Source organism: Chrysemys picta, chromosome 16, assembly GCF_011386835.1.
Source record: "Chrysemys picta bellii isolate R12L10 chromosome 16, ASM1138683v2, whole genome shotgun sequence".
Taxonomy (NCBI): Eukaryota; Metazoa; Chordata; order Testudines; family Emydidae; genus Chrysemys; species Chrysemys picta.
The window spans coordinates 14,876,124-14,892,476 of NC_088806.1; the positions used below are offsets into that span (position 1 = coordinate 14,876,124).

Genomic DNA, 16,353 nt, shown 5'->3' on the forward strand with positions numbered 1-16,353 from the left:
CTTATGTATAAAATACGGCAAGGCCCACAAGTGAAAGAGGGAAATGTTACATTAAAATAAGTGGAGAGTGAAAGGGAATGGGGTGCGGGAGGGAGAGAAGCACCTACTAAAATAATTCTCTTTTGGGTCTCCCAGAGGTTGTCGTCTTCCTACGTCTTCTAGGCTGTAAGCGCAGCAAGGTATGGACTAGCATGATGTGTCTGCTGCAGTGCCAATCACATGGTCTGTATTTAATAGTTACTAAATATTAAGTGATAGCATGGCTCATCCTGTGTATTGTACAATACACAAGCACCCTGAGGGTGCTTCATTAAGACAGTGGTTACAGATTCATTGCACGGTACAGTTACAATTATTTTGTTATAATGGATGTTCTGGAAGAATTTTGCTGCTGAAATCCAGGGCAGTGCTACAATAGGCAACTCTGGGTTTGGCAGACCATAGAAACCTCTGCCCACTACAGGTGGGTTCTTTGCTTGCAACGCTGTACTCTGCATGCTTTGCAGTTTGTCTGGATTCCAACATACATAAATGGAAAAGTAACAAGCTTTGCTTGTAGCTAAGGCCAGCCCTGGGTGTAAAGGAATGAAAAACTTGCATAGGAACCAATTCCATAAAGAATGACTTGGACCTCAGTAAAGGTCCAACAAAAGACAAGTATCAATCCCCCCCCTCGCAACTAAAAAGGGAGCCTAGAAAGAAGCCAAATGGCAAGAGAACAGAAATCCCCATGGGCTGAGCATGTACTCTGCTCCTCCTGGAATGCAGTGTTTCAGTGGTTTTGTACGGCTTTCGTGGCAGTGTACATGGTAAGTTAAACGCTGGGATCCTGCAGGGATTATCTCACCAACCAAGACTATGTAGTTATGGTTCCAGCTGCCCCAACAATTCCATGTATGAAGTCAACCAACAGCCCTAAGGGTGTTAATAAGTATTATACAGTATTGGCAGCTATGCCACCAGCTTTGATATATTATGCCAGTTTCTGGTGTTCCACAGTAAACAGCAGTGTCTCCTAATGTGCCCTGCTCTTGGTATAATTCAGACGCAGATGCCAAAAATATAAGTAAGACTTTATGCTATTTGACATACTTGTTTCTTGGTTTCTTCTTTGTCTATCCCAGGCCAAAGTACAAGGGGAGCTTGGAAATCAGTGCTCAATCCTGAAGACGGGCCAGCAGGGTCGGATGCCTTCATTAATCCATTATAAAGCTGAAAAAAAATATGGCAGTGGATCAAGACATGATTGGCCTCAGCACTTTCAATAAGCCAGAGTGTCAAAAGACTTCTGTTGAAGTTTATAGCAGTAACGCTGGTCTTTAGACTAAGTACACAAGACCTGTACACCATTCATACGGAACACAAAATATGGGGCATTAACATTGCTGATAATTTTATACATGGCACACAGGAAAGATCATTGGTGCCACTATTATTGTTGAGAAAACATCTGCATTTCTACAATTAGGCATTTATAACACTGCCAGGTAAGTTTGTTTTGGACAGAAACATAAAATAAAAATCTCAGCTTGGAACAAACTGAAGTTTTATTCATGGCTATAATCATTTTTGGAAATTAAAGTTGCCCCAGATTAGCCCAGAAATTGTGCAATACCGTTACAGAGCTTTGTGCACAATATATTTAAAAAAAAAAAAAAAATCAGTCAACCTGTGGAACTCATTGCCACAGGTTATTGAGAAGGCCAGAAGCATAACTGGATTCAAAAAGAATTAAATAAATACATGCAGGACAGGTCCATCAATGGCTGTTAGCCAAGATGATCAGGAACACAATCCCATGCTCTGGTTCCTCCTAAACATGACTGCCATAAGCTGGGACTGGACAACAGTGGATGGATCACTCAACAAATTGCTCTGTTGTATTCATTTCCTCTGAAGCAACTGACGCTAGCAACCGTCAGAAGACAGGATACTGGGCTACATGGACCATAGGTCTGACCTGGTATGGCCACTCTTATGTTCTTATGTAATTAATGTGAAAATTAGTGGATGTTTTTGCACAATACATGATTCTTACTGTTTTTTTTACACATATATGTCTGACATTTTATTAGATATTCACAGACAAATTTGTTAAAGATGCAGTTAAGATTGAGATTCTATACTTATAATAAGGACAAAAATCATTCTAAGAGCATTGCAGTTACCCCAAACTGACAAAATTAAAGACCTTAATTCTGAATGTCCTGGTGAAAAATATGAGAAATTCAAAACTTTTTAAAACATGGAGATGTACAGTTAAGGTCCCCAAAAATGCTACATTTGACCCTGTAGTATCACTAGCACTAACTTCCCTTTTTTCTCCCCATTCACACCTAAGATCTGATCCTGCAAACTTTTACTCATGCAGTTCAGAGGGTCATGCTTCCACACTGAAAGATGGGAATTTTTGGATCAAGGACTTTAAGAGGTTTGCAGACATCTTAATAGGTAAAGCCACTGCACTCGTACAGTGGCCAAATCACGACCATCCTCCCAGCTTTCTTATGTTCTTTTCCCCATAAGGGCTCTGAGACATAGCTGTGTGAAGCCAGTTGTAAGTGTGATGCTTTAGCCACAGGAGCCCTTTCAATACAAGTTGAATAATTCCATGATCTAGGCTTAAGTCTGTATATACAGATTCAATGTGTTCAGCTACACCTGTCTAACTGGTGGCACGCAGAATGCCAGTGAAGAAGAGATTCTTCAGCATGCTATCTGAAGAATCAGGTTTGGGAATGTGTATTTTTGTGGACTTCTGTATGTTAATGAAGGTGACTAAAGTTTGCACAACCACTGATTGACTAAGGGCAAAGCTCTTGTCTGTGTGCTCACCTGTTATGGATGGATAAGTCTGTCTTGAAGTTTGTTTTTTTTCCCCCTCAGAGCATTACTATAGGAATGCAACTTTCTGTTTTACTTTGGGTTACCTCTTACATGAACTCTGAACTTGGGTCCTGCCAGAAATATATTACTTTTCAGTTCATTCTTGCAAAGTTAAGGCCACTTTGCACTAATCTGTCTTGTAGAACCATTGTTTAAGAATCAAAAACGAAATGTAGGGGGATTGGAGACCTCTGGTAGCTGGTAATGGGACATAGCACAAAAGCTGTGCAAATACTGCAAAAAGCTACTTGCAAACTGTTCAATTACATGTGCATATTCTTAGCTATATTCACCACAATTTTTAAGTTTCACAAACATTTGTACCAGTGAATACTTGTTTACAAGAATATTTTCAGGATGTGGAAGTCTCACAAATACTTTGGCAAGTATTTGAAGCAGACAGAACTTGCTCAAGCCCTCTTGCTTCAATATTTATAATCTAATCATGGATCAAAAAATAAGAAGATCCCATGTCTAATATAAACCATTCTTGGCACAAATAGTAAATGCTCCCATTGGGTGAAATGTTTGCATAAAGTATCAAATTCAAACAAATGCTTCTATAAATACATCAGCCTGCTTGCAAACAGAAAAAAAAAAATCCAGTCATTAAATATGCTGTCACAAGTACCTGTCCCAGATTCACATGGAATATTCACCCGTAATCAAGGGTTCAATTCCAGCCTAAAATGGCAGTGATAAAACAATTAAATAGCTACTTGCTTGACTCAAGTGAATAGATACCCATGTAAAAAAAGTCACCACCACATATGCTACTCTTTGCTATCAAGCTCAGCAGAGAGGTCAAAGTAGAAGTCTGAACTCGTATCTGGAGCCTAGAGTTCAGGTTAGGAGGTCAACTGACAGGGCATCACCACTGCTCAGACAGTAGCTGTTCTGGACCAGAAACCACCTTTACTTAGAACAAGAATTCGGGACGCCAGGACTGGCTGACCCAGCCTCAGTCACATCAGGTCTGGGATTTTAGAGGTCTTACTTTTCCAAATTCTAGTTTGTAGTACAAGTTGTCATCACCCAGCTCAGCCTGATTTTTGGTTGTTGCCTGGTTTTGTAGTTCAGCGGGAAGGTCATGATGTCCTGCCAGAGGAAACTCCTCACACTCTTCTCCATGCACTGGAGTTGGCCTGTGAGACACTGGTTTCTGGGGGGGAAAAAAAAGTGAGATTTAAACTTAACTGCATTATTTCAACGCAGGAGCAGCTCATGAATATAAGACCCCTGTAAGCTTTGGGTGTAAGAACAACCTGAGGACACTTGTTCTGTGGGTCAGTGGAGACTAGGCACGTTGTAAAGAGGACATGCTCGAACTTCAGTAGAGGGGAATGAGCAAGAAACAGTGCCACTGCAGATTTTAAGTGGTGGACAACCTTGTCAAAGGTGCAAAAGTGACTAGCTGGTGGGAATAAAGGAAGTAGTCTTCTGTGCATGTCATTTGGCAGTTGCAGGAGATGCAAACATTAAAAAAAAAAAAAAAAAAAAAGACAACACTTGCTAATTGCTGTTGCAGATTCTCTTAATACTTAGAACAGCGGATCAACAATGCTATGCACAGCAACACACTAACAACATCTGATTCTAGTTTAAGCTGGAAAATACCTAGAACAAGAATTGGTGGGTAATTCTTTTATTGAACATGGAAGCGTTCAATACATTTAATCAGGCCATGGAAGATAGAGAGGTGGTGTTCACAGAGAAGCAGGCCGAATATTGATTTAGACTCTTGATATCGGAAGATACAGTAGATCTTAAAGGGCATCTGTGAAAATGAAGGTAGGTAAAATGCAGACCCAGGGTATCACGGACTCAGGATTTGGTCTACTTTGCTGTTTCTATGTCTTTTTTTCGTCTAGCACTCTTGAAACCTTGCAACAGGCCAGACCAATAAAGAATGCACAATGGCAAGAGATGAGACAGAGTTTTATTGGCTTATGTATGTAATGACTGCATTACTTATGAGCATTGAGGCCACTAGCATCCCAAAAAAGTGCCAACAAAACATTTGTACCGCTTCACCCGGTCATGCACCATGGCTTTCAGAGAAACCTGTTCATAAACAGCTTGAATATGATAAGGCAGTAGTTAAGCTATTTTTGTAGCTCTTCCGCCATAAAGCCAAAGACCTTGAGCACCACAAGCCCAATAGTGCACATGTCAAAAGAACTCCCTCAGTGACCCAGAAGCAACTCTCTAAATCAACGGTTCTCAAACTGCGGGTTGGGACCCTGAAGTGGGTCATGAGCACATTTTAATGGGGTCGCCAGGGCTGGCTTATACTTGCTGGGGCCTGGGGCCAAAGCCCCACCACCCAGGGCCCAAGCCCCACTGCCCAGGGCCAAAGACAAAGCCCAAGGGCATCAGCTCAGGGTGGTGGGACTCAAGTTACAGGCCCCCTGCCTGGGGCTGATGGCCTTGGGCTTCGGCTTTGGCCCTGGGGTAGTGAGGCTCGGGCTTCGGCCCTGCCCCCCCCCCCCCCCCGCCTGGGATGGTGGGGCTCGGTCCCCCCCTCCTGGGGTCATGTAGTAATTTTTGTTGTCAGAAGGGGTCGTGGTGCAATGAAGTTTGAAAACCCCTGCTCTACATGAAAGTGTGTATTTTAAAAGCCTTCTAAAACAAATTGGGCCTTTTGGGAAGCTAGGAACTGAACCTCCCCTTGCAATTTTCTAATGGTATAAAGCACTGTTTTTGTTTTGTTTTGTTTTGGGGGGGTGGGGGGGGGAGGAAGAGGTGTCTTGCTAGGTCACATAACATCAGACTTTCTACCCATCATTTGGGCAGGACTGAACGTGGCCAGCCCTGAGCCTTGGGCTAGTGTCATTTTGGGAAGCAAACTCCACATTTTAAAAGGAGGGGTCTAGAAGGAAATGTTGATCTGGAAGGCCGACAAACAAAACAAAACCCCCTCACCTCCCACCCCAGACAGCTATAGGACGCGGTTTAAAATGCTAGCCCTGGAAGTGGATAAAGAAAAAGAAAGTGACCTGGAGTCTCTCTCAACTGTTGGCTCTGCAGGGCAAAAGGAGGTTGCTCATACAGCAGTGAAGAAGAGCAGTGGCATATCTGCTCCCTGTGTATTCAGGGCTGATGGGCAAGAAGGAGCCATCTTTACAGTCCTGCTCTGAATAATGATAGTACTTTAATGGTGGTTGTTTCAGTAAGTTTCTTTTCATGTGTTTTTCAGTGGAGCTTGCTTTACCTGAATGAATAGTAATAAGAGGGGAAGAAAAAGTAACCGGACAGTCTAGGCACACTACTCGGTACTGTAAAGGCATCTCCTTGGGTCTCTCAACCCCAGTGAATTTAAACATATGGGATAATAATTAAGTGACAGCAATAACCCATTTTATTTTACCCTTTATTGAAAAGATCCACTGCACTGTGCAGTTGGCTGATTGTACAGGGCTCAGGATCTTCACACAGTGCAACAAATAATTTATGATCATTCTACTAGCGGCTGAACTGAGTCGAGTCAGCCCCTCACTTACATTTCTGCTTGTGCTGACACCCCAGACGCCTCCTGGAAGTTCGGGTGGGCCTGCTCCTTTGGGCACTGTTTTGCAGGATGCTAGCCGGCGACGGACCTGTTTCATAGTTTTGCTAAGCTGCCAGTAAGAAAGATAGATCAACAAAGTGCTAACAAGTATCAGAGGAGTAGCTGTGTTAGTCTGGATCTGTAAAAAGCAACAGAGTCTTGTGGCACCTTTAAGACTAACAGATGTATTGGAGCACAAGTCTTCGTGGGTGAATACCCACTTCGTTGCGTCTGACGAAGCAGATATTCACCCACGAAAGCTTATGCTCCAATACATCTGTTAGTCTTAAAGGTGCCACAAGACTCTAAAGTGCTAACAGATTGACAGTTTAGTGATAGCTTGTTGCTACAAATGAGGAGAAGGCCAAAAGGTTTACCACAAGGTAGAAGACATCACAGCTGAAAATAGTCGTCACTCAAAGTGGCCAACGTCATCTTGGGCGCTCCATTGCACCCTCAGGCAAAGTATCAGTTGCTTGACTGTTGGGGGGTAATCCACTGACAGGTATGTGACCGGCAGCTGCAGTGCCTTGCAAGCATACCTCAAGTCTAATCCATAGGACAGTTCTTGGTAAAAGAAATAATTTCGTTTATGGCCAATTCACTCCTTGACCAGTCTGTTATGATTGCCAGGGATGTGGCCCATTAGTACGTGATCACCAACAGTTTGTTTCACTTGCCTCAAAGCTGTCACAGCCTGACTTTGGTTCCTACTGACCGGTTTTAGATTTGGACTTTGGGTCTAGACATGAGACATTCTAGATCCCATTCCTGCTAGCCAATCACAGGTGCTGTGTGATTAGCTCAGAGAAAAAACCTGTGCTTTAGTCAATTTAGCCTCAATTCTCTTCCCACCAGTAACCTGTGGATGAGAGGGAGGAGGGATTTACCCCCCCACACCCCAAAAAAAATATCTGTTAGAAGCCAGTACCAGAAGCTGGATGTCCACCTTGATCCAGCTGATTCAGTTCTGCATGTCCTATATACTGACACAGACACTGAGCAACGTTAACCCAGAGTGGTGGTTTCTTTTTGTTTTAATATAAGCAGGTCTAAGGGCTTAGGATACAGAAAGATACCATAATTAGAGAGCGCACTGAACCAAAGCCCCAGATACCTCTAAACTTCACTGAATTTGGATTGGGAACTGAACTGTTAAACTCAAGCACAGACACATAGGATAGTGAGTAATTTTTTAAACTGCCAAGATAAATCATAAGCACTGTTATGAACTTTAAAAAGGCAGCTGGCCCCTACCTCACACATTCCACAAGGCTTTAGTTATCTCACCCCTTTATTCCTGGGTAGTCAGGCTGTCAGTGGGGAGAGGACTCCATCTAGTGCCTTCTACCAAATGACACACACCAATGGGGAAGAACCTTTATTTTATGGAGGTTTTACTTCACTTCTTTGGAGGTGTTTCACTAGCGGAGATGCAAGCATTCCCTTTAACTAATGATGGATCAAATTTAATTGCAGCATTCTTAATAGGGATATTTGTTGTTAGTTTTAATACTGAGATTATGGCTAAATGGAACCTCAACAATATCAAGAATCCAAGAAAAGTTCCCTATATAATAGCTTTGTACTTTACATTCAGTGCTTTGTGGTGGTAAACACACAATGATATCCAGTCCATAAAAGGAGAGACTGGAGTAAAAACACAAAACATACCATCATCTTCCACCTCAAGAACAGGTAAGTGTCACGAGTGAGATGTACAAAAGGTAAAAGTAGGGTAAGCGAAGTAAAGCATTGTAATGTTATAATGTAATGACCCAGTTATAACAATAAAACTCACACACATGCTTCCCTTGTAATTCTAAGTGTCAACGGCTTTACGTTCATGATATGCAAGCTCATTTCTAAAATAGAGTGCTTCTGTATCGCAGTTGGGGAAGTTTTAATGCTATTTGTTACAGAAAATATGTTTTCATTCTGAGCATACAACAAATGGAGGTTGTGAGATTGTTGGCCGTCAATAAACACTCACTGTGTTGGCTTGTTGATAGAACAACTGGCTTTGCTTCTCTCTTCCCTCTTCCTCCCAACTGGCACGAAGCTGCTGCACAGGGATCAAGTTGGTACCAGAACTGCAGATGGCAGATGCTGCATTACTTCGATACACACATGTATTCCTCTTAGGGGTCAAGTGCAGTGCAGAATCCGAACATCGCATCACAACAGAGCTTTCTTTTTCTGCCTGCAGTGATGGGGGGGGGGAAAAAAACCCACACAAGTCCAGAACAACCATCTTACCGAAGTCACTCATTGAGTAAATCCACGCACGTGTTGACAGTTTGCTGCCTGTGGGATTTTCATTCATGTGATGACAGAAAGGTAGCAGTAGCAGATGGATTTTTGAGGTTACACCCCGCCGTGGCTCTGCACTCAAGGGTTGAATGCACCTGAAGGTTAGTGCCCCCCTCACAAAGGTGACCCCTCATGGAACTGAACATGTGCAACAAGTTTATTAAAGGGAATTGCTGTGCTAACCTCCCTCCCTCATTCATCCCCTCCTGCCGGAGTTCAAAGATACAAGCAGGGCAAAAGTATGGCTCTTCAGAGGCAATACCTCTTTCTTCTTCTTCCGCTGCTGACAAGGCAGGGGAATGGGGAAGAGAGCAAGGAGCTAGCCCAGTCCAGCCCAGCGACATGTAGCTCAAGCAGATTGCAGTCAGAAGAAACTAGCTAGAAGGTTCTAGAGGTACTGCATGTTGGAACATGCACTTGAGGAGGCTCATGCTCCACTACCAGTACCTAAAAGACCCCAAATACAGAGCTAGGGAAACTCCCAGCCAGTCACAAACTAGTGCACAAGACGTAACATTAGGAATCCTGCAAGGGTCGTATCTGTAATAGACACCTCAGCAATGGTTTTCAGTTGTGAGTGGGGAGTTCCCTGCTGGTCTTCACTAGGACATAGATCTCTGGACATTAAGTCTGTGCAATATGCCTAGAGTCAAAGAAGCTGGCGAAATAATTGCAAATTTCCTGATTTTCTTAAGAGACAAGCCTTAAGATTGTATAAATAGCGGTTGTATTTACACAGGAATGTTTGCTTTTGAAGCAGTGTCACCATCTAAGCAAGGCTCCTTGTGTGAATCAGAGCAGATAGAGGCTGGTGTTGATACAGGTTTGCCCTACCGCTTCACAGGATTTCTGGAGCTGCTGCTTTCTCCTCATCTTGATTTGCTGATTCACCCTCTGCTTCACTTCCCCCTGGAAGCGTTTCAGATTTTCCTCTTTTTCCTTTTGCTGCTCCTTTAGCTCCTCTTCAACCTGAAACGCTGAAGCCTGGAACAGGTTAAAGGAGATGTTCAAATTAGCTTTTTCACCAATCAGCATCACAACAGCCTGGATTTCAGCTTCTCTCTCTCCGGGACCTGTACATAAACCTACAGACAAGCAGTATCTCTAGGGAAAGGGATGTGTGTCAATGTTCTGGTTTAAAGGTAAACACAATTAGTTAAAATTGTGACAGTGTAACACAGATTGTTCTGTGAATCTAGTAACAGCTGCACGGATGGGTTGGGAAGATCATGTTACAAAGTGGAAATCTTTACTTTCCCCCTTTAAAATGCATAATATAAAAAAGGAAAGAAAAGGGGCATGTTTAATAAAGCAACTCGTGGGGCAATCAGACATGAAGCTGCTTTCAGAAAGACTCACAGAAGCCACAAAACCCGAATCAGAAAACTGAGGGTTGACATCCCTTGTGGTCTCCATTAAGGCCCAGTGCAAGTCCCACATCGGTCTTTCAACAACGTTTTACGTACCCATCCCAGATCTGTTATAACATGTCAGGGAACTAACTTACGGGGCCAAAATAAAGCAAGACCTGCTGTTCTCACAGTATTTTCACCATCTGATGGAAAACAAACACTCACATAAATCAGCAATTTAAAGTTTCTCACTTGCACCTATGAGGACCATTCATCCAACAACATTAGCTTCAAATATGACTTGTATAAATATCCTAAATTCAACATTAGCCCCACACCAAGAGCAGGCATTCAACACCACAAACCCAAATTAGATAAATTGCAAGAAAACTCAGAAAGAAAAAAAAACCCTGGCATTTTCTTTTAGATTTACCTTTCTCCATGAAGCTTGATGTATAGTACGAAGATACATAAGTCACAGCACATAAAACCACAACAGAAGCACAACTTCTAAGACTGTCTCCAAAATACTCACTGTACACCCTCCTTCCATCAGGGCCAGAATGGATTCTTATTACTGATTGTTTGTATTAGAACAGCATTTTGAGGCCCTAATGCTCCATTGTGCTAGGTACTGACCAAAGACAGAGCAAAAGATGTTTCTTGCTCCAAAGAGTTTACAACCTAAACAGACAAGACAGAAAGGATAGTGAAAGGGATAGAAAACACACATACAACGAACAGGGATGACTTGTAAGCGTCAGGCGAGTGCCTCCCTTGATTGATTGGTTTAATAGTGTTTGACCAGATTTGTATTTATTTGAGTTTACATTTGTTTATACTAAGTGTATTCTGTTACAGGGGGAAAGGAGGAAGAGGAGCACGCAGGACAGCTAGAGTGAGACTGAGCAAAAGAATTCCAATCCAAAGTATTAACACATTTCTACTCGTCATCACCAACAAAACGAGCTCAATAAAAAGGTGAAAAGGAGGAAATCAAGTTATTTGACAGACACTTTTTGAGACCATCCACAGGCTTCCTGCTTTTTAGGGACATATCAAACATTATAAAAAGCTTTCAATAAATTTTGTAAAACTCAAGTTATGCGCTTAGAGAGAAAACTACAAAACAACTGAATATTAACAGCAGCAAGGCTGCACATCACCACATTACACTGCTGTTGCAATACAATGCAAAGTGCCTACATAACACACAATAAATGAGAGCTAGAACAGATCGCAGCTTCACTAAAGTGTGAAGAGGAGTTTATGGTATATCAAGCCTTAGTCAATCACCCATCTGTAACACAAAAGATAAAAAGGCCCTCAAGTTAGAGCAACACTGTTCTGTATTTAGAACGATGCCAGTCTCTGACTTCCATAGGTAGTGTCATTATACAAGTATCCTAATTCTGCATCATGCTCTTATGATGTGTAAGAATTGTACATCAGTGCATATGACTGCACCAAATACTTGTGTTTAACAATGCTGCAACATATACCAGAATCTATGAACTTTTCATAGAATATCAGGGTTGGAAGGGACCTCAGGAAGTCATCTAGTCCAACCCCCTGCTCAAAGCAGGGCCAATCCCCAGACAGATTTTTGCCCCAGATCCCTAAATGGCCCCCTCAAGGATTGAACTCACAACCTTGGGTTTAACAGGCCAATGCTCAAACCACTGAGCTATCCCTCCCCCTTTGCCCATACCTGAATGCAACACCTCACCTACCTATGAATTTTGTGTGTATTTACATGGGCAGCAGGTATAAGAGGCCAGGGGAGGCTAAGCCTCCCCAAACAGGATGAGGCACACCTCCCTTTGGAGGCACGCCAACCCACCACCTTTGGAGCGCTGCTGCTGAAAGGGCGCCCAAGCCATGTCCCCGTCCACACTCTGCCCCAAGGCCCCGCTCCCGCTTGTCCTCTTCCACCCGCGGTGCTCCTCTTCCTGCCCCTGCTCTGCCTTTTCCCAAGAAGCTCCACCCTCACTTCGCCTCTTCCCATCCCAGAGGCCCTTGCACCTCTCCACCCCCTCCCCCAGGGGTCCCCCCTGCCCACCAGGGGTGAAGAGGCACAAGCAGCAGTGGAGCATGGACAGGGCCTCATGGGAGGAGGCCGAGCCAGGCCAGCTTCGGGATGGAACAAGGGGGCAGGGCCACAGTTGAGGCACTGGTATCCCCCCCTCCTATTTCTGGGGAGCTTCTGGCACTCGCACCCAGCCTCCCCAAATACAGGTGTCACAGGCCGCCCCATGTGTATTTATTTGTAAGTATGCTAGTAAAAAACAAAAGAAAAATCACAAGGCCATTGCTGATTGGTTTGCTATATGGGTTAGGTAAAAAGTCAAAATAAGGAACCTCAAAACACCAGCATATCAAAGTTACTATTCTCCTGTCTGTTTCCTACCAGAGGAGGACTATAAAATAGGCTACTCATTTTCATTGAGATAGATAGTTTTGCGTGGCAGCCCTTGTGCCCTCTAGAGTAGGATTTTGTGCTGGGCCGAAAGAGCACATTTCAGTTTCTACCTGCTCATAACAAATGTGTCTTTCTAGCACAATCAAAGTAAACACACTGGGGACAGTGCTGCCGTCCACTTGGTTGAGGATGCTATACAAGAAGAAAACAAAACAGATCTCTGGGCACAAGCAATGAAAGAGAAATAGACAAGTAAGGGCAAGGATGCACATAGAAACCAAAGCCTGCTATAGCATACTTATAGACTTGAAGACCAGAAAGGACCATCATCGTCATAATTCTAGTCTGACCTCCTGCGCACTGCAGGCCAGAAATCCTCACCCACCCACTCCAGTAAGTCAGCCAGAGATTAGGGGTCCATTACAGAAGTCCTCAAATCATGATTTAAAGACTTAAAGTTACAGAGAAACCACCATTTATACTAGTTTAAACCTGCAAGTGAGGAAGGCAAAAAACCCTCAGGGCCTCTGCCAATCTGACCTGGGGAAAACTTCTTCCCAACCCCAAATATGGTAATCAGTTAGACCCTGAGCATGTGGGCAAGACCCACCAGCCACACACCTGGAAAAGAATTCTCTGTAGTAACTCAGAGCCCTCCCCAACTGGTGTCCCATCACCAGCCATTGGATATATTTGCTGCTCGCAGTCACAGATCAGCTACATGCCATTGCAGGCCGTCTCATCATACCATCCCCTCCATAAACGTTTCATGCTCAGTCTTGAAGCGAGTTAGGTTTTTTGCCCCCACTGCTCCCCTGGAAGGCTGTTCCAGAACTTCATTCCTCTGGTGGTTAGAAACTCATCTAATTTCAAGCCTAAACTTATTGATAGCCAATTTATATCCATTTGTTCTTGTGTCCCCACTGACACTTATTTAAATAACTCCTCTCTCTTAGCTGCACTTAAGTTCTTCTGGAAGGTCCCTAGACTCAGCAGTGCTTACGTGAAAATTCTGTCTACGTTTCAGGTAAGTTTTAAGAATGGAGGTTTTATTGAGTTAACCGTGAAAATAAATAATCTCATCAGTATCACAGCTGCTGTGGGATTTATTTAAAAAAATAAGTTAGTTAAAAAAAAATGAACTTGTTTGCACATTTTCCAGAGTACTATAGATTGTCATCTATAGTATTATAGATTCTGCATTAACAACCCTTTAAGATGAAGGGAGCAGTTCAGGTCTCTCGCAGGTATCATTTCAGGCTATCTGCAAACTCAGGAAAACAGCGCTGTATTGGTTTACATTCAGGCCACCTTTTCTATCTTCACCACTATGAGTACTAGAAACAGAATTCAATAAAATAGATTCTGCAGCAAGGGAGGACTTTGGAGTTGTGGAATCGCAGAATACAAAGGGCCCTGCCCATGACTATCAGATTTCTGGGGAAGAGTAGAGGAATAAGGAGCACAAAATCAAGGAAGAATATTTAGAAGCTATAATCTGAACCCCAGCTGAGATTCCCACTCAGAGATGATCTAATCCTGGCCTGGGCTATCAAATCTGACAAGGGAACAATCTGGAGAAAGCAAACAGCGTAACAGGCAAAGCATTCAGACAGGGCACTCACGAAAGCAATGCTCTCCTCCCATCTGCCACCAGCTTGGGCGCTCTCCACCCAAACCCCCACAGGGGCCACGCTCTGGTTCCTCTCAGCCAGTACCGCCTGATTCACTGCCATCCACAGACACCTTGCTTTGTCCCCTACAGGCTGTCCCACCGCCATGCTCCGGGAACAGGGCTGCTGCTTCGCAGGTGGCAGCATCTCAGTCACACGGGAAGCCAGCCCCTCATCCACAGCCCTGTTCAAAGACAATGAAAACAACAGCTCAAGGGAGAGTTCTAGGCAAAAGCAGCCCAGTGCCCCCAACCCCAGCACACCCCCACAAAATCAACCGAGGGCCTGCTGCCCTGCCACAGACAGCCCTACGCCAGCCCCAAACTAGCCCATTGCCCCCACTCCCACCCCAGACACCCCCATCCCACCCCAACAAAACCAACCCAGCACCGCCTGCCCCCACCAGACACCCCTAACCCACCCCCATAAACCAGCCCAGCACCCCCCCACACAGACCAACCAAACCCAGCGCCTCGTGCCACAGACACCCCCATCCCACCCCAACAAAACCAACCCAGCACCGCCACCCCTAACCCACCACCATAAACCAGCCCAGCAACCCTTGCCCACACCAGGTACCCCTACCCCACCTCCACAGACCAAACTAACCTAGCGCCCCCAGCAGACACCCCTAACCCACCCCCATAAACCAGCCCAGCACCCCTTGCCCACACCAGGTACCCCTACCCCACCTCCACAGACCAAACTAACCTAGCGCCCCCAGCAGACACCCCTAACCCACCCCATAAACCAGCCCAGCACCCCCACAGACCAAACCAACCCAGCACCACCACCCCTAACCCACCCCCATAAATCAGCCCTGCGTCCCCCCCCCGATCAACCTAACCCAGCGCCTCCTGCCACAGACACCCCCATCCCACCCCCGCGCCGCCGAAACCCACCGCTACCCCGCAGCCAGGCGCCCCACTAACACCCATCGCCATGGCAACTCAGACACCCCACCCGCCCCGCTCTCACGCGAGCCCGGAAGCAGCATCCGCCAACCGACACTTTGAATCCAGGCGCCGCTTCCGCCCAGCGCGCTCGTCCCACCCCAGGACACGCCCCTTCCGCCACGCTCACTGCTGGACCCGCCCCCAGCGGGGGTTCCGCAGGGCGGGGCGGGGCTGTTGGCGGCCGCTGCGCAGGCGCGGTCCCAGGCGGCGCAGCGGTGCGCGGGCGATAGGCGGGGCCGGGGCCGGTGCAGGCGAGTCCCGTGCGGGGCGGGGGCCAGGCCTGCGGGAGCCCGGCCGAGGGGGGGCCGGGGACAGGAGTGACCTGCGGGGCTGGTGCTGCGGGCGGCCCGGGCGCTGCCTCACTGTACAGCTGGGAGCCGCGGAACCAAACTAACCCCGGATGTGGTGGGAACCATGTCAAGGCAGAGGCTGCTGTAGCAGCCGGGCCTCGGGGGGGCCAGCGATCAGCCTAGAAACCCAAACCCCTTTGCCCCGCCCCGCCATGCCCCTTCCCCGGGCCCTGGCTCGCTCACTCCAGTCCCCCTCCCTCGCTTGCTCTCACTCACTGGGGGGGGGCGGTGCGGGCTCTGGGCTGGAGCCGAGGGGTTTGGAGTGGGGGGGGGGCAGGCTGAGCCTGGGGGCGGGGGATTGGGTAGGGAGTTGGGGTGTAGGAGGGGGTTTGGTGTATGGGCTCTGGGAGGGAGTTGGGGTGGGGCTCCAGGCTGAGCCTGGGGCAGGGAGTTGGGGTGGGGGAGAGGGTTTGGGGTGCTTGAGGGAGTTTAGGGCTGGGGCAGGGAGTTTGGATGCAGGAGGGGTTAGGGGGTTGGCGTGTGGGAGGGGGTTCAAGGTGCAGGCTCTGGCTAGGAGCAGCTTATCTCAGGCAGCTCGCAGAAGCGGCGGCATGTCTGGCAGCGGCTCACAGGCAACCAGGCTCTGCACGCTGCCCCTGCGTGCAAGCACCGCCCCCATAGTTCCCCATTCCTGGCCAATGGGAGCTGCAGAGTCGGGGTGGGGGCGGTGCACAGAGATGCCCTGGCCACACCTCCTCCTCAGCCCCGCTGCACCGTCAGACTTTTAGCAGCCTAAAACCTTCCGGATTGGCTTCAGTAGTCTCTGGGAGATCAAGCCCAATTCCAGGAGACTCCCAGCCAAACCGGGAGGGTTGGCAACTCTAGCGGTCCTCGGACCACCTGTCGGAGCG

At 46.4% G+C, this 16,353-nt stretch overlaps 1 protein-coding gene across 6 annotated transcripts in view; it reads right to left on the minus strand.

Annotated features, from left to right (window-relative positions):
• Positions 1 to 15,296, minus strand: part of CCDC15 (coiled-coil domain containing 15) — a 37,261-nt gene extending 21,965 nt beyond the window's left edge. For 2 of the 6 annotated variants that reach the window (XM_065570613.1, XM_065570611.1), the window contains exons 1-7: positions 15,099 to 15,206; positions 14,149 to 14,380; positions 9,584 to 9,733; positions 8,430 to 8,639; positions 6,390 to 6,506; positions 3,884 to 4,048; positions 1,093 to 1,212 (exon numbers count right to left, since the gene is read on the minus strand). In XM_065570613.1, the coding sequence (XP_065426685.1) occupies positions 1,093 to 1,212; positions 3,884 to 4,048; positions 6,390 to 6,506; positions 8,430 to 8,639; positions 9,584 to 9,733; positions 14,149 to 14,343 (957 nt within the window). In that variant the 5' untranslated portion in view covers positions 14,344 to 14,380; positions 15,099 to 15,206. Of the gene's footprint in view, positions 1 to 1,092; positions 1,213 to 3,883; positions 4,049 to 6,389; positions 6,507 to 8,429; positions 8,640 to 9,583; positions 9,734 to 14,148; positions 14,381 to 15,098 lie in introns of all 6 variants that reach the window. The other 4 variants (XM_065570608.1, XM_065570612.1, XM_065570609.1 and 1 more) reach the window with 3 other exon arrangements.
• Between the last annotated feature and the right edge of the window lie 1,057 nt (positions 15,297 to 16,353).